Source organism: Sciurus vulgaris (genome assembly GCF_902686455.1).
Source record: "Sciurus vulgaris genome assembly, chromosome: 17".
In the NCBI taxonomy this organism is placed as follows: domain Eukaryota; kingdom Metazoa; phylum Chordata; class Mammalia; order Rodentia; family Sciuridae; genus Sciurus; species Sciurus vulgaris.
In genome coordinates, this window is record NC_136478.1 from 56737550 (window position 1) to 56759503 (window position 21954).

The 21954-nt window shown below is 48.3% G+C and overlaps 1 protein-coding gene across 1 annotated transcript; it reads left to right on the forward strand.

The window, feature by feature from the left end:
* Positions 1–6283: 6283 nt before the first annotated feature.
* LOC306647565 (small ribosomal subunit protein eS25) lies at positions 6284–6756 on the forward strand. Its single transcript, XM_079117052.1, has one exon. It carries the CDS (start codon positions 6330–6332, stop codon positions 6705–6707), a length of 378 nt encoding a protein of 125 aa, XP_078973178.1. The 5' UTR covers positions 6284–6329; the 3' UTR covers positions 6708–6756.
* The last annotated feature ends 15198 nt before the right edge of the window (positions 6757–21954 follow it).

Below are 21954 nucleotides of genomic sequence, written 5' to 3' on the forward strand. Positions count from 1 at the left end.
TTTTTTTTTTTTTTTTGTCATCTCTTAAAATTTGTTTCTTGCATATAAAATGCAGCTGATAAAAGCTCATTCCTCACATTGAGGTAGGCCAAAAGACAGGATAGGTAGAAAGGAGAATGTGGGACAAAACAAGAGGAACCATGACTTAAAGCACAAACTTAGAGCCCAAATAAGAATTTCACTTTCACATACTTTGATCACAAGCACTATTTTTTTTGGTACCAGGGATTGAACGTAGGAGCATGTAACCTTCAAGCCACGTCCCTATCCCTTTTTATTTTTTATCTAGAGATGGTCTTGCTAAGTTGCTTAGGGCCTCGCTAAATTGCGGAGGCTGACTTTGAACTCATGATCCTCCTACCTCACTTTCCGAGCCTCTGGGACTATTAAAGCAATTATTAGACCTTATCCACAGGTCCATAAAGAACCTCCCCCCTCATTTGTACCTCAAAGAAAAACAGTTTTGAGAATGCTTTTGCTCAACAAATAAATATTTCTGAGATTCATATTTTTAGAATCGGTAACTTGGGCTATATGTCACACCCTCTATCAATCCCCCAATTTTACACCAATGTAGTACTGTACAAATTCACAAAGGGAAGGGGTAAAACTCCCTCATGGAAAATTAATAAATATTTTTCATTAAAAACAAAAGAAAACAACCCCTAGTAGGTAATGATCCACACATCAAGTCACCAAGGACTGCACTCTATCTGCCTCTCAGAATGTGCACTTCTTGATTCCTCTTATAAAATCTACCTGTGCCTCACTTTGACCCATCCTTAAATTCCTTTCTGTGATGATGTCAAGGACCCCACAGCCTGAGTTGAGATCTACTTCCCTTTGGGGACCTCCTCTGGATGCTGTCCCAGGGACATGATTGCTATAAAATTTCAATGATACAGAGTAATTTATTGAATAATATTTATAGTTTTTAAAATAAATGAATGTTCACAGCTATCCACACTGGCATACTCCTATGTCTAGCCCCGCTTGAGTGCTAGAGGCAGAAGGATCCTAGAGCCTAGGAGACCAGCCTGGGTAACAGGGCCAGACCTTAGCTCAAAAAACAAAAAACAAAAAAAAAAAAAAAAAAAAAAACTAAGATCTTCAGACATTATTCAGACATTATCTTATCTCTGCCAATACCTGAGACAGTCTCACCCATTTTCCTGACTTGCAAGGAAATGAGGATAATGAAGTTCATGGAGGCCCAAACCCACTGCCTGAGCAGATGATTTGAACTCAGGTGTCTCTGGCCTGGGTCTACACCTTCATCCTTCAGCAGACACCATGGCACACCTGCATTTAACTCCTCTCCAATCAGTGACATTTCTTTAAGGGATTGTTATTTATTCTGAGCACCGTGTTAAGCCCTGTATGGGCTGTGCTAGGGACCCATCAGTGTCCATTATAGTCCTGGTCTATCTTCCTAGGACACAAAAAGTCCAGTGGACGATACAGACACATCCCCAGACAGTGATGAAACAGAGTCTCATCACTCTGGGATTGGAGAGTCTCAAAAGATACCTGACACAGCCCAGGGATCAGGGAGGGCTTCCTGGACCAGGAGACATCACTGAGCTGAGCATGAAAGAGCTGGACTGCTATGATTTGAAGTTGAATCCCCAAAGTCTTACGTTAATAGTATTAAGAGTGTGGAGACTTAATCCAATGGTGGTGTTTAGATCCCACAGGATTAGGGTCGAACATTCCCCCTGGGCAGCTGTTCATTCAGTAGTTCGTCCATTCCTTCAATTATTCGACAAGTCACAGCCTCAGAACAGAACACCTAGAGGCATCAGATAGAATGAGACAGATCCCATGTTCTGACATGGAACGACTTCCGTGATTCATCAACCAGCAGAGATGTGACTCATTGTCCTCAGGGGATTGGGTCCAGCACCACTGAAGATACCAAAGTCTGAGGATGCACAAGTCTCAAATAAAACCTGTAGTATTTGTGTAGAACCTATGAGCATCCTCCTTTATGCTTTCTATTTTGTTTATTTATTTATTTTGGTGCTGGGAGGAAGGAGCCACACAGGGCTACACCCCAGCTAAGACCTTTTTTTTTTTTTTTTTTTTCTTTTTTGGTACCAGGGATTGAACCCAGGTGTGCTTAACCACTGAACCACATCCCCAGCCCTTTTTATATTTTATTCTGAGACAGGGTCTTCCTAAGTTGCTTAGGGCCTCGATAAGTTGCTGACGCTGGCTTTGAACTCATGATCACTGGAGCCACTGAGATTACAGGTACAGGACACCTGGTCTGGCTTTTTTTTTTTTTTTTTTAAGACGGGCTCTCACTGAGTTGCCAGACTGGTCTTGAACTCGTGATCCTTCTGCCTAAACCTCCCCAGTTGCTGGGATTATAGGTGTGTACCCACAGTGTCCTGCACGTATATCTATTTTTAAGAAGGAAAAAGCAGGGTGCAGGAGGATGTGTACAAGGTAAGGCACCGTGTCACAAGTGAGGAAAAGCAAGTGAACATATGCCAGCACCCATTTTAAATGCATTGCTTATCTGCATTCAGGAAGAAAAGTTGTGGCTTTGCGGTAGGTCGCAGGAATCATGGGATTGCTCAGTGACTGTGAGTAAATCACTCAGCTCTCCAGCCTGGTTTCGCTCAGCAGGGAAATGGGTGCAGTTGAAGCTTCTGCCTCAGAGACGGCGGAGAGAAATGGGAACTAGTGTACAAAGTCCTTAACAGGTGCTGGCAAACCTCAGTCCCTGAAGAATTATAAGCTACCATGACCTTCTACAGATAAAGACTCTAAGAAGGTTCTGCCTGTATTCCCAGTTACTTGGGAGGTTGAGGCAAGAGGATCACTTGATCTCAGGAGTTCAAGACCAGTCTGGGCAACAGAGCAAGACCCCAGCTCGAAAAAAATAGACAATTCTAAGAAGAAAAGACCTTATGCAGTGTGTTCCCTCAGGCGGCCGTGGATCCACAGATGGGTTGCCCCTCCAGTAGTTTTGAGGATCCCAGGGACCATGGGCAAAAGGAGGCCTGTGAGGCCCCAGATGGAGCCAGCAGCTGGGCTTCAGCTACAGCCACAGCTGAAGCTTCTGGCAGCCCTCCTGGGAATCTGAGCCCAGGGGTATGGAGAAATGGCCCAGGTCACTTGGGCAACGTGAGCATAGGGCAAAGTTCATGTTCAGCCTTCAGGATGGGAGTGCCAGGCTGGAAGGCAAGGTAGAGGGAGGATGGTCCAAGGTAGGAAGGGGTTCCTGGGTTTGGTTCAGGATTGGCTGGTCATGCACCCAGCCCCCTGCCCTCCTCTGACCTGAAGAAAACATGCCAACTGGTTCAGTCCCTCCTCCTCCCACTCAGCAAAACCTCCTACCCAGATTCTGATTTCATCATTGTAAAGAAAGGCCTGGGATTCTGGGAAGGGGGAGAGAGGGGTCAGGAGGAGGTGAGGTCAAGCACAAAGGAAACTGGACCCCACACAGCAGAAAAGCCCTTCCAGGCCCTGCCTAGCCACCTGGGAAATAGGTCAGGATGTCACTGAGAATGTGCCTCCTTTGATCTGTATCCATGCACTCAGCTAAACTTTTCTGAGCACCTCATATGTGTCCAGCCTGGGGCTGGGTGGCTCTGGAGACCCCACAGAACTGAGACAAACCTTGACTCCTGGCCTCCTGGACTCTAGTAGAGGAGGCAGATCCATTGCTAGACACTGATGACCCAGAGTAGACAGGATGGGGATGGGGGAGCTCATAGGGGAAGGTGGGCCAGGGAAGTAGGGGGACAGTTCTGAAGGAGGGGACACTCAGGGGACATTTTGAAGGATGTCAGTTATAGAGTGGGGGAAGGGTAGAGACAGTGGACAGGGCAAAGTCCTGGAGGCAAGAAAGGTTTGGATAATTTGTGAAGCCAAGAATAGTTTGATTTGGTTGATGCAGGAAATTCAAAGGGAAGATGGGCATGGTGGTGCACACCTGTAATTCCAGTGACTTGGAGGCTGAGACAGGAGGATCAAAACTCAAGATCAACCCAGACAAAACTTAGAGAGACCCTCAAGCAATGTAGCAAGACCCTGTCCCTTCTGGGCGTGGTGGCACACACCTGTAATCCAGTAGCTCAGGAGGCTGAGGCAGGAGGATCTCAAGTTCAAAACCAGCCTCAGCAATTTAGCGAGGCCCTCAACAACTCAGTGAGACCCTGACTCTAAATAAAATACAAAAAAGGGCTGGGGATGTGACTCGGTGGTAAAGTGCCCCTGGGTTCCATCACTAGTACAAAAAGGGAAGAAAAAAAAAATACAGAAAATTCAAAGGAAAGCTGACAGGAAATGAGTCAGGGCAGCGAGCAGAAGCCCAACCTAATGGACAGAAATCACTGAAGAGGCTACAGACATGGGGCTCAGTGGTAGAGCACTTGCTTTGTATGCATCAGGCCCTGGGTTCTCACCCAACACAAAAATAAGAATAAAGTAACCCATACTACTTGAGTGCCAGTCCTAGCCCTGGCCCATTCCTGGGTCCCGCTGGGTTAAGAAGGCTCCCAGCTCATCAGGCACCCCTCGCCCAGGAGGCTGAGGCAGAATCTTAAGTTTGAGGTCAGCCTTGGCAATTTAGCAGACCTTGTCTCAAAATTACAAAAAGGCTGGGAATGTAGCTCACTGTATGCTTGCCTAGGAAACACCAGGCCCTGATTTCAATCCCCAGTACTGCAACAAAGAAAAGAAAAAAAAAAAGTCCCAAAAAACCAAGGTATCCACAGGGCCAAGCTCCCCTGAGCAAATCTGGGTCTGCCTTCTTCAGTTTCCAAAGACCACCTTCATACCTCAGCCACATCCTACATCTTCAAAGCCCTCAGTGCAACATCTGCGAACTTCCTCAAGCATTCCATTACCGCCTTTGGGCCACCTAGATAATCCAGGACCATCTTCCCATCTCACAAGCTTTAACTGAACCACACCTGTGACACAGACGTCACACCTGCCTCTATTGCCCTGTGAACAGACTCTAGGCACCTGATGTCTTTGGGCACCATCATTCAGTCAACCCTGGAAGCCTTGGGTGGAGAGAGTGGATGCAAATCCATGAGACTAACGGTGGAGAAGCCATGGAGACTGAGCAGGGGCAGCCAGGCAAATAGGAGGAACGGGACAGGTGGAATGTTCTGGAAGCAAAGTGCAGCAAGGACTGGCAGACCTCTGGGTCCGCAGATTCCACATCAGCAAAGAGAGAAAGTATTTAGGGGGAAAATTACATCTGTACTAGAAATGTACATGTGTTTTTACCTTGTCATTATACACCATATGACAATTATTTACATAGCATTTACATCGTATTGTTAGTCATCTAGCAATAACTTAAAATATAGGAGAGGATATGCAAGTATATCCACTATATGTAGGTTCTATGCAAATACTGCAACATTGTATATAAGAGATTTGTGTATCCTCTGATTTTGGTATCCTCGGGAGATGATTCTGGGATTTTTTTCATAACTTTATTTTCATAACTTTGGAAGACAGGCAGCCCTTATTTTGCATGATCCTGAAATGCACAAATTTCTGTTGTCACACTTAGTTAAATAATACCCGTTCCCCTAACACCACAGATCAAATTTTAGCTTCCACGGTGTAGTAAATGTGAGTTAATTGCATAAATTACATTTTCTGCTAGCTCTTTGGTCCTGTGTTATCAAGGAGGAGGGGAAGCCCAGTGTGTGCAATCTCAGTGGATCGGGAGGCTGAGGCAGGAGGATGGAGAGTTCAAAGGCAATCTCAGCAAAAGCAAGGCACTAAGTAACTCAGTGAGACCCTGTCTCTAAACAAAATATTAAAAAGATGTGGCTCAGTGGTTGAGTATCCTGAGTTCAATCCCAGGTACCAAAAAAAAAAAAAAAAGGAATAGGGATATTGAAACATGTCAAATGATGCGGGAGACCCAGCAGTGCCTTTGAGGACTTCTGCTATAAACAGAAGCAGAGGAACAGGGAACAGGGGCTGGAATGTGGGATCAAAGGAGATTCACATAGTTAACTTTTAGGAATTCAACTACATGTGCTGGGGGGAAAAAAAAAAGGAGGAAGGAAGGAAGGAAGGGTGAGGGAGAAGAAAGAAAGACTTTAAACAGTGAGGGGGGCAGGCATGTGGCTCAGAGGCAGAGCACGCGCTTAACATGCATAAGGTCCTGGGTTTGGTCCCCAGCACCACAAGGAAGAAAAAAGCTAAACGATGAAGACCATTTCCCCCTCTTTCATTCCCCCTAGCTGGAAAAGAAACATGAACTTGTCATCATGGAAAAACTCAGGCCTCCGACATCTTGACGAGGTTGCAGTAGCTGCCGCTGCTCTCCAGTCTTCGCGATGCCGCCCAAGGATGACAAGAAGAAGAAAGATGCCGGAAAGTCAGCCAAGAAAGACAAGGACCCAGTGAACAAATCTGGGGGCAAAGCCAAAAAGAAGAAGTGGTCCAAAGGAAAAGTTCGGGACAAGCTCAACAATCTAGTCTTGTTTGACAAAGCTACTTACGACAAACTCTGTAAGGAAGTTCCCAACTATAAGCTTATAACCCCAGCTGTCGTCTCAGAGAGACTGAAGATTCGAGGTTCCCTAGCCAGGGCGGCCCTTCAGGAGCTCCTCAGTAAAGGACTTATCAAACTGGTTTCAAAGCACAGAGCTCAAGTAATTTACACCAGAAATACCAAGGGTGGAGATGCCCCTGCTGCTGGTGAAGATGCATGAACAGGTCCAATCAACTGTACATTTGGAAAAATAAAATTTTATTAAAATCAAAAAAAAAAAAAAAAGAAAAACTCAGGCCTTCTCAGTTCTCACATACGCGTCTCCTCTCTGAATGTGAATCTAGTGTTTAAAGGTACATATTTTTCTGACAACATTGTTCCTGAACCTGAGTGGACAACTTCATCTTTGCTTGACCAAGAATAAATATGTTTCCACCCTGATGAGAAAACTGGTCCTGTTGACTTAATGGGCAAAATCATGCTCATTAGCCTGTAGGTGCATCTTGACTCCATGTGAGTTTCTCTTTACTGCCTGTTTCAGTTAGGATAAGCTAGGCTCTGCAGCAGTAACTAACAGTCCCAAGCTCCCACTGGCTTATAATGACCAAGGTTTGTTTCTCATTCATGTTACATGTCCATCTGGGATTGATCCAGAGCTCTATTAGGCTGACAGAACAGCCCCCATCTGAAACATGGCAAAGTGACATGCAGTACTACATACTAACTTCACCAGGAGTAACATGTTATTTTTCTGACACACCACTGGCCGCTGGTCTATTTTTTTTTTTTTTTTTTTAATAAAAATGACAGGAGGCTGTCGCTTGGGACTAGGCTCCTGCACAAGTCCCTCCCAAGCCTGACTAAAAATCAAAAAGGAGTCACAGTTCTACATTACCAAACTAAAACTAAGTTGTTATATGACCTTCTGAGAAAGTAAGGTAGGATAGAAAAAATAAGAACAGGTATAAAGGAGAATAACAGGGACAGAAAAAAGAAACTGTAACTTTAAACCTAAGAAGCTCCATGAACCTTTACTCTGCCACTGTTTTCCTTCAAGCCTAAAATCTAAAAACAGGAAAGAAAAGCCCTTTGACTTTAGAGTATTGCGAGTCGAGGTGATTAATACCTACACACATTGCTAGTGTACCCAACATATATTTTCAGACTAAACCAAACCTAGGGAAAATATTGTTAGAGACTTATGCCATGGAAATATTCCAAACTATGTGAATGGATGACATTCACCTTGGGATCCTGAAGGGAACCAGTCCACTATGATCTGCCTCATGCTCCAGGATTAAGAGCTTTGAACTCTCCAAGCTGATGTCACCCCCCTGACTTCTGATGTTCACTGTTTATAGTTTCACCTAAAAGGAGAGCCCAAACCCGGTGCAGGGGTGCAACCTGCAATCCCAGCCACTTGGGGAGGCTAAGTCAGGAGGATCGCAAGTTCTAGGCCAGTCTCAGCAACTTAGAGAGGCCCTGTCTTGAAATTTAAAAAATAAAAATAAGAAAGGGGCTGGGGAAGTAACTCAGCAGTACAGCACCCCGGGTCTAACCGTCGGTACCATACACATGCAAAAAAAAGATTCCTAAGTTTTTGCAATTTTGTCCTATGACATTTTAAAACCTCAGGTGTCAAACTATTTCACATTAATTGATGAAATAAACTAGTGAATCTCAACCAAGCATTTAAAAATATGTATGCATGTGTATGTCTATTACATATATATATATATGAAAGTATTATAAAAATAATCTTTGCGAATTTTTAAATTCATGTGTGTATCGTATCACGCACATCTTCTCAGGTGCCAAGTCTCTCAAGTTCAAAACCACATGACCAATACCAGTCTGCACGCGCGGCCCCTCTGGCCCTGTGACCAGACCTCACCCCTTCTGCTGCTTATTGCTTCCCTTCATTTGACCCACATCTTTAGATTTTTACTCAGGGACACCCTGAATCCTGTGGACCCCAAGTCGGACTCAGGTTGTCCCTCCAAGACCCCCAAGGGTCCTGGACCCTTCCATTGGACTGAGGATAGGGGCTGTCTCCACCTCTGCTGTGTCCCTGTCACAGTCCAGCACAGGGCCAGGCGCACAGCAGGACTCCAGGAATGTGGGTCAACTCAGCCACAGGAAGGAAGGAGGCAGCGTGGGACCCGCAGTGTGGGACCCTCGGGCACAGCTGAGCTCAGAGGCTGGGAGCCGCAGCTTGGGGAACTGGAGATGGCCTGCCTGCCCTTCCTACCGTCCTGATTATTTATTTAAGAGCTGGCCAGTTCCCCAGGTCCTCGGAGGGCCCCAGCTGCAGGCTGTCGGGTCCCAGTGGCTGTGGTACACGTCCACACTCGGGTTTCTGGGCCCAGAGCTGGGGTGTCGGGTGCTGCCCCCCTCAGCTCCCCCAGATCCTAACAAGGCCGGGGGAAGACTTCTAGGGTAACTGTCCCTGCCACCTCCCCAGATGCTGGCCTGGGACCCCACAGGTGTCCCGGGGCTCAGGTGACCTGGATAGAAAGACATTTGATGCTTCCAAGGAGGCTGGAAAGGCAGTGGTGAAGTGGGGGGGGGGGTCCCCTTCTCAGCTGACTCTGAGGGAGGAATTCCTTCTGAGCCCCAGGTCCTCCTCTCTGACACAGAGGGAAAGCAACTCCTGCCCCAGGGGTGGCAGAAGGAAGTCCAGCGATCACTGTAGGTCTTGACCTAGCCTGGACAGTGCCAGAGATGGGCAGGGGAGGGGCTTCTGGTCCTGGGACCATTAGCTCTCCCTTTAGTGAGCCCAGTCCGAGCAAGCCAGGCCACACCCTGGGGCTCAGGCACCACCTGGGCCTGGGGGACGGGCAGGGCGGAGAGATGGCCCTGCTCCAGGAGGACCAGAGTGTCCTGAGGGTTCTGAAGGGTCACCACTCTGCCCCAGAGGTTTGAGGAGACTGAGGACCTGGCCCTGTTGGGAGTCAGTTTGAAGAGCAGACAGCCCATTCCCAATGATTCTGTGGGTGTGGGTGTCCCCACCATGGGTAACTGGCCTGAAGAAACAGGACTTTTTTTTTTTTTTTTTTTTTTTTTGTGGTGCTGGGGATCGAACCCAGGGCCCTGTGCTTGCACTTTACCAACTGAGCTATCTCCCCAGCCCGAAACAGGACATTTTGAGTTTGGGAGACATCTATGTCACAGACTGCCTGGGGCTAGAAGAGCCCTGGAGTAGAGGCCTCTTACTGTATGAGGCCTCCTGGACTCCTGTGGACAGCCTCCCCAGGGCCTAGGTTTGAGAGGTGCTAGAATTTACACTTCTGAGGGGAGCTGATTAACAGGCCCTGGGCAAAATCCTCTCAGCCTGGTGGCACTTTGGAGTGGGAAGGGGAGGGCCAAAGGGGGTTTCCACCTCAGGCTCCAGTGAGGCCTCTGAAGATGCGTTAGAAACCAGCAGGCCCAATCTGCCTCAGTGCAGAGGAGCAAACTGCGTCCCAACGTCCCACAGCAAATAACGGAAGAGCCCAGGGAGAAGCTGCAGGCTGTGTGCCTCCAATTGCCGAAGCCTGGGGTTGGGGAGGAGGACAGGTGGAGGGACACAGGTCACTCAGAACCACAGAAGAGCCCCACAGCCCAGGAATGTCAGCAACTCACATTCTGCCCTTTTCTTTCTTTTTTCTTTCTTTTTCTTTTTTACTTTTTCTTTTTTTGAGGTCCCTCCATACTGCCGAAGCCAGCCTCAAATTCCTGGGCTCAAATGATCCTCCTGCCTCAGCCTCCTGTGCAGCTGGAACACAGGCACATGCTACCTCACCTGGCTATTACTTTATATTTTAAGCATCTTCAGTTTCATCATTTTTTAAAAAATAGTGGTAAAATAAACATGGCCAGGGCTGCTGAAGGGTGCCAATGTGGAAGAAATGGACCCAACAGGCTGAGACAGGTCTCACTGGATCGTTCAGGCTTGTGAAACTTGCTCTGCCTGAAGCCAACTTGATGATGATTGTTCTTTCAAGTGAGCCAGTCAATTCCAGAGTTTGCCGAATATAGTTCCAATCAGGTTTTCAGTAGAACAGAAACAGGGCAGACTGATACAGGGAATGGATGAGTGGATTTAGCCTGGTGAGAGGCCAGGAGAGGTAAAAAGGAAAAAGCATAAGCAAACGGAGTGGTGGGAATGGGCACAGTGGCACACACCGGTAATCCTGGCAGCTCGGAGGCTGAGGCAGGAGGATTGAAAGTTTGAGGCCGGCTTTACTAATTTAGTGAGGCCCTAGGCAATTTAATGAGAACCTGTCTCAAAATGAAAAATAAAAAGGGCTTGGGATGTGGCTCAGTGGTCCAGCGTCCCTGGGTTCAATCCCTGGTACCAAAAAAAAAAAAAAAAAAACCAAACCAAACAAACAAAACAAAGGTTGGCGGGGCAAGGCTTCTGCCAGGGGGCAGAGAGCCGCTCCTCAAAGCGGCTGCCATGGGGTCATGGTGAGGCCACAGAATAACCTTACAGGGGGAAGGGACAAGACCTTCCTATGAAGGAACGTCCAAAGGCTGCATCCTGGGAGCAGCCGGAACCATCAAAGGGCTCAGGCAGCCAAGTTGGCATCATTAGAAGCTGGTACACTCTGACACATTTGCTGGTGGGGGTGGAAATGGGTACAGCCTCCTCAAAAAGCCACCAGGCAGGGGGCATTCACATTGGAACCTCCCACGCCCTTTGACACAGGATCAACTCCTTGAGGGGTCTATGTCCCAGCCGGAGTCTGGAGCGTGGGCGCCACAGCAGCCCTGTCGGCATTAGCTGAAGTCTGTCAACAGCCATGCAGCAGGGAGGGCCCCACCAAGCACACGCGGCCCACCGGCCGTGGAGCCCCACGCAGCTTTACCAAAGAATGACCCAGGTCTCTCTGGGTTTGACGGCCGGCTCCCTGAGGCGGAGCGTTTGCCAATTTCTGCAGTGTAAACACTCCCAAGGTGGCTGATTTAAAAACACTCTGATTGATTGATTAATTGCAGTTGGGGATGGAACCCAGGGCCTCACACATGCTAGGCAAGTGCCACCCTGACTGATTTTAGGTTACTGAAGAGACATCATCAAATGCAGAGTTCAGAAGAAATAGCCTACCATGTGCAGATACAACAGGCATAAATAACCTCAAGAGTACAGGTAATAGTAAAATGTAGGAAAAGATATGGAATGCAATAAAATTGGTCAGTTAGTACCTTTTATAATATAATTTACTTACCAGTAAGTTTGGGATATATATTTTTTTTCTTGTTTGTTTGTTTTTGTTTTTGTTTTGGCACTGGGGATTGAACCCAAGGGCACTTTACCATGAGCTATTTCCCCATTCTTTCTTTCTTTTAATTATTTTTAATGTTTTTTTTTATATGGATACAATACCTTTATCTTATGTATTTTTTTATGTGGTGCTGAGGATGGAACCCAGTGCCTCACACATGCTAAGCAAGCGCTCTGTCACTGAGCCACAACCCAGCCTTCATTACTTTTAATTTTGAGACAAGGTCTCACTAAGCTGCGGAGGAATGGCTTGGAACGTCACTGTCCCTGGCTGTAGTTTACAGTCTTCTTTTTAATGCTAGCTATGTTTAACAACTGGCTTGCAAAATTCCCGAAAGTTGAGCAATCGTCCCTTGAGAACTGGCCTCAGAACACACGAAGACACAGATGGATCTCCAAAGCAAAAGCCAATTTCTGTGGAGGGCATTCTGAGAACAGGACCCAGGGCCTTGTATATGCAAAACAAGCACTCTCGGACTGCAGCACACCCTCAGCCCCCAAATCCAGATTTTGGACAGTAGCCTAGACGGCTCTATGCCACTCATGCAGTCCTTCTCACGCAGTCCTCTCCAGCCACATTGCCCTCCTCCCTGGTCCTGAGACAGTCCCACTGGACTCACTCCCACCTCAGGGCCTTTGCAACTGCTGTTCCCACCCTTACCCCAGATAACCCCACAACTTGCTTCTTTACCTTCTTTAGGACTTTGCTCAAATGTCTCCTCTGATCAAGTCCTTCTCTGACCACCCTGTAAAAAAAGCTGGAAACTGTCTCCCCACACTCCAACTTCTGCTTCATGTTGTATCTATTGGTAGCAGTGTCATTTCGGGCCACCTGACCTATTATGTAATCGGATGTGCTCGTCATTTTATTTCTCTGTTGTCTGTCTGCCTCACTAGAACGTCACTTCCATCAGAGTAGGAGACTTGCACCTGTATTGGCATTTGCCGTATCCCCCTGCCTAGAACAGTGCCTGGCATATAGTAGGAGCTCAATAAACATGTGTTGAGCCAGGCACAGGGGTGCCCTGTACTCCCAGCAACTCTATAGGCTAAGTCAGGAGGATCATGAGTTCAAAGACAACCTCAGCAACTCAGCACGACCCTACCTCAAAAAAATTTATTTTCTTGGCATTAGGCATTGAACTCATTACTACTTTACCAATAAGCTACATCCCCAACCCAGTCTTTTTATTTCTTATTCTGAGATAGGGTCTTACTAAGTTGCTCAGGCTGGCCTTGAACTCCTGCCTCAGTCTCCGGAGTCACTGGGATTATAGGCCTATGATGTGGTGCCTGGCATCCTATCACAAAATTTCAAAAACAGGCTGGGAATGTAGCTCAGTGGCAGAGTGTGTGCCCAGTGAGTACGAGGCCCTGGGCTGGATCCCCAGCACCAAGAAATAAAAATGAATCAATGGATATACCCTTAAGTCTGATACTAATAATAGTAATGATGATGATGACGATAATAACATGCAGAGCCTGTGAAGGACCTGAACGGCACTCCTGCCCTTGTGCCTACGTGTAATAGCCTCTCAGAGGAAACGAGAAGCTCAGCCTCTGCTGCTTCCTGCTGCTGGGAACCCAAGGCTCCTCTCAGCAGGCCCCACAGAGACCCAGCCCAGGGCCAGCTGGCCAGCTCTGCCGGCCTCTGATCTGACCACATCAGAGCCTCCACCTGGGCCTGCAGCCCATCAGAGGCTGCGGAAGCAGGGCAACCCCAGATGAGCCTTTGAGGATGGGATGGAAGAGGCCCCGTCGGAGGTCCCAAATTCCAGTGCCTCCCACAGTGGCAGAAGGGAGGCCGGAGGGGAGAGGGGAGGAGGAAGGCTTTCCAGCCCCCCTCCCCCTTAGAAGTCCACACCACGTGCCTTCTATGACCTATTCACATTTTTTCAAGTGTTCTATAAAAAGTACCAGACCGGCTGTCTGCGGCAAGGAGAGAGCCTGGGCCTCCTGAAGGCAGTGGCCTGGTGGGGACACACACACACACACAGAGGAGACAGGCCGCCGGGCCTCCAGGGCCTGTCCCAGGAGGCCCTGCTGTGGAATGGTCTCTACGAATCCCTCGGAAGGCTCTGGGAGGCCAGGCCTGTCCCCTCGGGCTCAGCCTCTCTGAGCCGGTTCCAGGGCCTCCCAAAAAGACATCCGCTCTGCTGCCCCAAGGTAAAGAGCCCCCGGAGATCCCACTGCTGCCAGGGCTCCGCGGATAGGCGTGCTCAGTCGTCACGCGTGCGTGCAAGGGTGCAAGCTGGCTCCCCCCACCGCCCTACTGGGTCCCCTCACCTCTCCCGTCCTTTCTGCACCCCTCCCCCTCCCCTCCCCCTCCTCTCTGCCCCTCCCCCCAGCTGGCCTCCACACCATCGCCAGCCTGCCCCCTCCCCCCCACTCCCTTCCCCCATCTCCTCATTTAGGGGAGAGCTTGGCTTCCTTCCTTCCTGGGACACATGTTTGCCGGACATCAACTCTGTCAGGCGCCCTGCCAGGGCTTGGGAGCAGAGGGCGAGGAGAGGCCGCAGGGGAGAAGCAGGAAACAAGGGAATCTTTGAAGAGTTCCCCGCTGGGAGCTGAGTGGAGCCCGAGGCATCAGCCGCATCAGGAACTGCCAGCGGGTGGCCTGCCGGACCGTGGGGCTCGGAATCAGGAAGCTGTGTGGGGCCAGAGGGGCAGAACAGGGCCTGGCTGAAGAGATGGGTCTTGCGCATTCTTTGGGAGTTGTTAAAACTCTTGGAGGAACTTAGCATCCCTTCTTCCAGGAAGCCCCTCTCCACTGTATTCCTTGGGTCCCCATCCCAGTCCTCTTCCCTATGGGTTGTCCCTCTCTGGCACTGGCCTGTGAGCCTAGTGAGGGCCAAGCCAGTCACCAGCCACTGTATCCCTAGGCCCCTGGCCCTGGTCTGGGCATGCACAGGTGTTCAGTAAATGCTCAGGCCACCCTGACACAGCTGGGAGGTCCCGGAAGCCTCCCTTTCTCTGACTCCTGGCCTCCAAGGACTCCTGAGCACCCCACTCAGCCTCTGGACTTTAGTCCAGCCTCTTCCATTCCCTCCTCAAAGGCCCATCTGGGGAGGATGCCAGCTCCAGCTGCCTCTGATGGGCTGCAGGCCCGAGGTGAAGGCTCTGAAGTGGCCAGATCAGAGCTGGAGAGCTGGCCAGGGGCTGGGCCTCCATGGGGGAGGCTGAGAGGGGCCTCTGTTCCCAACCTGTGTGCAGGGTGGCGTAGGTGGGATCTGGCTATGTAGTGAGACCAAAAGTGCTCACTTGTGGACCCATCATTACAATAACACAGACTCCCCTTGCGGGCTCATTCCATTCCGGGTGCTGGGCTAATTTTTTTTTAATGTATTTTTTTACATTTGTTTTTAAAAAATATTTTCTTTGACTTTCAGGTGGGCACAATACCTCTATTTTATTTATTTTTATGTGGTGCTGAGGATCAAACCCAGTGCCTCACACATACTAGACAAGTGCTCTACCACTGAGCCACAACCCCAGCCCCCAAAATAATGTATTTTATTATTGAAAGGGCTATGGAATGGGTAAGATGTAGTCAGGGTACAAGATCCAAAAGACCAGAGAGGTTGATGACAAATAGGAAGTATATCAACTGGGTATGGTGGCACATATCTATAATCCAGGGGCTTGGGAGGCTGAGGCAGGAGGATCTCAAATTCAAGGCCAGCCTCAGCAACTTAGTAAGGCCCTAAACAACTCAGCAAGACCCTGTCTCTAAATAAAATATATATATTTTTGGTCTCCCTGAGTTGCTTAGCACCTTGCTTTTGCCGAGGCTGGCTTTGAACTTGCCATCCTCCTGACTTGGCCTCCCAAGTCACTGGGTGCACCACTGCACCTAGCTCTAAATAAAATATTTTTTTAAAGGGCTGGGAATGTGGCTCAGTGATTGAGCACCCCTGGGTTCAATCCTTGGTGAAAAAAAAAAGTCTATTTTATAGTTTTAGAAGCACCCCTCACATTGGGGGAGAGGGTAACTCAAAAGTGTTTCCACAAGTTTCTCTGCCCACCCGGTCCCTCTTCCTGGAGGCAACAATTAATACAGCTTGGGCCAAAAAATGTGTTTGAAAAATATTTACCAAGCACCTGCAACAACACCAGGTACCGTTGTGAGGGCCGAGGGAACAGTGGTGAATGAAACAGGCCAACGTCCAGTGCTAGTGGGGCTGGCGTTCCAGAGACCACACGGAGCCCCTCGGATGGGGACAAGATCCCCAGAGAAAAACCAAGCGTGGGCGAGAGAGGGGCTGGGGTATTTTGGATCAAACATCAGGTTTCGGTCCTTATGGGAATGATCTGGACCCTGGATGATTCTAGAAGCAAAGCAAAGAGACAGGGGAGAAGGGGTGGCATGTTGTCCTTGAGAGGCAAGCGGGGAGGTCTCAGGAACTGTCGCCATCGCTGGCGGGAGGGCCGTTTTCCACCATCTGGCGCGTCCTGCATTCTCCGAGCCTGATCAGGGTTCCTGCCCCTGAACGTGGCAAAGGTCGTGACTGTCAACCAGGGACGCAACATGGAGGTGAGGCTCCGCGGGCTCGGCTCCCACCCGGGGCACCGCCCACCTGGCTCCTGGGCCACGCCCTCTTGGAACCGACCGTCCACCCTGCTGGAGGAGCCCCGCTCACACACACCAGCTACGCAGGCGTCCCACGAAGGTGCCCTGGCCCCGGCGCGGCTGAGAGCGGCCAGCAGCAACCCTGGACGTGAGTGAAGGTAACTCCAGTGAGTCCAGTCCCGGCCACCAAATCACCCCCAATCTGCCAGGTCTGCCAGCTGCCGCTTAAGACTTTGGGGAGCAGAGACAAGCTGTCCTCACCGCATCCTGTTCAAACTCCTAACCTGCAGAGTTGATGGATGTAGCACCAAGGTTGTTTCACGAATCTTTTTTTCTTTTCTTCTCTTTTCTTTCTTTCTTTTTTTTCTTTTTTCTTTTTCTTTTTCTTTTCTTTTCTTTTTTTTTTTTTTTTTGTTATGCAACAGCAGATAACTGGAAGACCAAGTGATAGGAGGAATGTCAGGGAGATGGGTAGATGGGGGGTGGAGTTGGAGGTTTTCTTACCCCTCAGTTGGCTCTTTTCGCAGTGAAGTAGGAAACAGGGTTCCCATTAAAAGTGAAAAGGAGGACGAATAGAAATTTGAGGAGAGAGAAGTTGTTAAAAAGTACAGGAGCCCAGCACGGTGGTGCATGCTCTAATCCCATTGGCTGAGGCAGGGAGGATTGCTAGTTCAAAGCCAGCCTCAGGCAAAAGCGAGTTGTTAAGCATCTCAGTGAGACCATGTCTCTAAATAAAATACAAAATAGGACTGGGGATGTGGCTCAGGGGTTGAGTGCCCCTGAGTTCAATCCCTGGTACCACCCCCTCGCAAAAAAAAAAAAAAAAAAAAAAAAATACAGGAAACAACCCGAGTCCCTCAAGTTTCGCCGACAGTTAGATAAAAGGTAACTCATCCATACAATGGAATATGAGTCAGCCACCCAGAGGAGCCGCCATGTTTCTGGGTCACCATAAGGTGTTCCGGAATGTCCTGGCAGATGCCCTAATAAGCATGAACAATGTTGAAAGGAGAGACAGATGACAAGTTCTTACTAGGCTGTGCTCAAAGTCCTCATCCAGCGACTCGCTGTGATAATGAAGCCTGGTGACATTGGTGAATTTGAAGTTGCTGATGATCACAGAGCTGAAGACATTATTGTGAGCCTCACAGGCAGGTTAGGCAAATGTGGAATGACCAGTCCAGATCTAGTGTGCAACCCAGAGACCTAAAAAAAATGCCAGAATAATCTGTTTCTGTCCTATTAGTTTAATTGGGTTGTACTGATGACCACAGGTGGCACCATGGACCAAGAGGAGTAGAACAAAAACACACGGGTCGGGGGAGTCCTGGGATTCTTTCTAGGAATGTAAAACCTACAAATAAGTGTCTCCATGGGAAAAATGGAATGAGATTCTGATATCTGCTGCGACACAGATGAACCTTGAAAACTCGTAAGTGAAGGAAGCCAGACACAAAGGATGTGTCATGCCAGCTGTGTGAGGTGCCTGAATCAGCAAACCAGCAGAGGAGAAATTATTTTCAGAGCTGGGGTCGTAGCTTGGTGGTAGAGCACTTGCCCAGCATGGGTGAGGCACTGGGTTCGATTCTCAGCACCACATATAAATAAATACATAAAATAAAAGTCCATCAACAACTAAACAAAAAATTTTAAAAGAAATTATTATTTTTAATTTTTTTTTTTTTTTTTTTTTTTTTTAGGGCTGGGATGTAGCTCAGTTGGTAGAGTGCTTGCCTCGCATGCATAAGACCCTGGGTTCAATCCCCAGCACCAAAAAAAAAAAAAAATTTTTTTTTTGAATTGTCAATGGACCTTTATTTTATTTATTTATTTAGTTATATAAAGTACTGAGAATTGAACCCAGTGCGGAGGATAAGATCTTGGGAGGAGGAGAAGTTAAAGAACTGAGAAGTTAGCTCACTGTAAGAGTCATCTCTGTGCATGGAATTGCCTAAGACTGAAGGCAGAGTTGGGCAAGGAGACTCTGGAGGCTGAGGCAAGGGGATCTCAAGTTCAAGGCTAGCCTCAGCAACTTAGCAAGAACATGTCTCAAACAAACACAAAAAAAATTAAAAATAAAAAAGGGTTGGGGATATAGCTCAGTGGTGTAGCATTCCTGGGCTCAATCCCCAAAACCACAAAAACAGACAAGAAACAGGGACCGTAGCTGGAAGACTGAGGAGGAGTGGGGATCTGCCCTTGATTGCAAGAAGCTAGCACACAGGGGGAAGGACGGGATTCCAGAGCCCCCAAGCTGGAGGGTTAGCTCTTCCCAGCATTATTTTTATCTCACATCACTCTAATTCCACCCAAAGGCCTTCTTCCTGGTACAGCCCTCACTATCCTGAGGATGTTGTCATGGCAACTACGTCCTCATCACTTTGCACTGGGGATAGGGTCTGGCATCCGTCTCCATGGAAACAGCCAAGCCTGTGTGGTGGAGAGATCATCCTCTGGAAGACCTTCCCCCAGCTGGGACTCCCTCTGCCACCAGCCTCATCCCCTCCTCTAAGAAGACCTCCAAATCCCTCTGTCCTGCTCAGTCTGGCTTCTACCCTGGATCCTTGATCCTGGGAGGGGAAGAAAGAAGCCTTGGGGGTTGGGTGGGAGTAGGGGGTGTCTGAGAGTTCCTACCAGAGGTAAGTCATCAGGAAAAACTTTTTTTTTTTTTTTTGTACTGGGGATTGAACTCAGGGGCACTCGACCACTGAGCCCCATCCCCAGCCCTATTTTGTATTTTATTTAGACACAGGGTCTCACTGAGTTGCTTAGTGCCTTACTTTTTTGCTGAGGCTGGCTTTGAACTTGCAATGCTCCTGCCTAAGCCTCCCAAGCCACCCACTGCACCCGGCAGGAAAAACAGTTTTAATATTTATTCATTCAACAAATGTTTATTGAGGGAGCTGGGGATGTAGTTCAGTGGTAGAGCACTAGCCAGGCAGTAATAGCTTTGATCCCCAGGACTGAACAAGGAAATTTTATTTTTTAGTACTGGGGATTGAACCCAGGGGCACTTAATCACTGAGCCACAATCCCAGCCCCCACTTTTTTAAAATATATTTTATTTTGAAACAGGGTCTCATTAAGTCGCCTAGGGCCTCACTAAGTTGTGAAGGTTGGCCTTGAACTTGCAACCCTCCTGCCTCAGCCTCCTTAGCCCCTGGGATTACAAGTGTATACCACAGTGTACAGCTTAAAAAAAAAAAAAAAAAATATATATATATATATATATATATATATCGAGAGCCTACCACGTGCCAGGGTGTGTAGCTCACAGGCACCATGCTAGTGCCAGGAATCTAGTAGTAAATAAAACAAAATCCCAACCTTCTTGGAGCTTACATTCTATTAGCAGGAGGGAAATGGATAATAAATAGACCAGGAAAACATGTAGGGTAATGTTGCCTGCAGAAATAGAATTCAACCCCATAGGTGAGTGTGTGTGTGTGTGTGTGTGTGTGTGTGTGTGTGTGTGTGTGATGTGGTCCTGGTTCAGAACCCACACACTTAGCATGCATTCTACCATTGAACTACATCCCAACCCTTCCTGTGGGCAATTCTTAAGTTTCTGGTAGCCACATTCAAACACCAAAGAGAAAGATGTGAAATTAATTTTGATAAAACATTCTATATAACCCAACTTTGACAGACAGAATAATGTTCTAATTGCCATTAACGTGCATGTTCTAATTTCCAAAACACAGCATGAGGGACTTTGCAGATGTGACTACAACACTTGAGGTGGGGAGATGATCCTGGATCCCCTTGGGTGGGTCCAACGTCATCTCGCGGGTCTTTGTAAAGGAAAGAACTGACATGGGAGAGGAGAGAGACAGAGAGTCCGGGAGAGGTGATGGTGGAGCTAGAGGCTGGAATGATGGAAGGAGTCTTAAGCCCAGGACTGTGGACAGTTTCTAGGAGCTGAAAAGGCTAAGGCATGGATTCTTCCCTGGTGTTCCAGAAGGAATGCAGCCTTGCCACCACCTGGATTTTAATCCCGTAAGTTCCATTTTGGACCTTCAGAACTGTAAGACAACAAATCTGTCTCCTGGTAATTTGTTACAGCAGCAAGAAGAAACTAATACACCCATATATACAAAATATTATCATTTCAATATTCCATCAAACTTAAAAATTATTATGGTATCTTCCATCCTTTTTTCTCATGTTAAGGCTTCAAAATCCAGTGTGTATTTTGCATTCAGAGCACATCTAAATTCGGGTTCCCACCTTTTCATGCTCAAGCACCACGTGTGGCTGGCTGGCGGCTGTGGCATTTGGGGTGCAGATCTAGAATGTCAGATGGTGCTAAATGCAGCAGGGCAGTTGGTTTGTGGAAAAGGGATGGTTTGGATCATTTTATCAGAGGAGGGATGGAACCCAGGGCCTCACAGGTGCTAGGCAACTGACCCACCACTGAGTACATCCTCAGCCGCTAGTTCAGAATTATAAAAGGGGTGCTGAGGGAAGTTCTCAATGAGAAGAGAAGATGGCATTAGAACAGAAACACTAGGCATGGCAGAAGCTCCTTGCTTGACCGGGAGAGGAGGAGCAAGGTGGCTCCAGGTGGGCGGAGTTTTAGGGTCAGGGTTTCTCTCTGCTTGTCCAGCATTTCCCCCAAACCAGGGCTCTGCACGTGGTGGGCAGGCCCTTAATCCAGGTTCATGAGCCGAATGAATGAATGAAGGAGCGGATGCCCCAGGCTGGACCGGCACTCCGCCCACCCCACAAGTCGCACCCGGTTTCTAGACCTCCGTTTCCCCAGAAAGGTCCGGCTGTTTTAAAGCTGCCTGATATCAAAGAATGAGTGGCTGGTTGACATGGCGCCTGGATCTCTTTCTAGATGGAGGCAGGGTGGGCTCCGGAAGGGGGAGAGGACGCGGGGCTGGCCCAGGAGCTGGAGACGTCTGGAGCTGGGTGACTGGTGCGGGGATCCAGGATCCAGCCCCCTAACTTTTGGGTGCTCTCAGAATCCTCACGGTGAAAGGTAGAGCTGGGCTGGAGCGAATTCACACGATGGCGTACTGCTGAGCGTCCGCCTCTCTCGGCATGAAGCGCAGGTGGTGACCCCCATCCTTGCCCTGTGGGGCTGACTCTAGTGAGGAGAAAGTCGTGCGCATATTCCTGTGTATTTATCAAGTGCTCTACCGCTGCCTGGCGAACGGGGAGGAGGCTGAGGCAGGAGGATTGAAAGCTCAAAGCCCGCCTCAAGCACTTAGTGAGGCACTTAGCAACTCTGGAGGCCCTGTCTCTAAATATAATGCAAAAAAAGGGCTGGGGGTGGGACTGGGGCTATAGCTCAGTGGAAAAGCGCTTGCCTAGCATGTGCCAGCCACTGGGTATGATTCTCAGCACCGCATTAAAAACAAAATAAAGGCATTCTGTCCATCTACAACTACAAAAAAAAAAAAAATTTTTTAAGGACTGAGGATGTGGCTCAGTGGTTAAGCATCCCCCGTACAAAAAGATTAGCTAGCTCTACCACTGATCGACACCCCCACTCCCAGTCCTTATTTTATATTTATATATATATTACATATATAATATGTAAGTGATATATGGTGATAAATATGATTAAAAGAAAACATAAAAAATAGTTGTCAGCGGGCTTGGATGGTGGCTCAGTGG

Coding starts and splice junctions, on each gene's coding strand:
- LOC306647565 (XM_079117052.1), top strand. CDS start 6,330: ATGCCGCCCAAGGATGACAAGAAGAAGAAAGATGCCGGAAAGTCAGCC.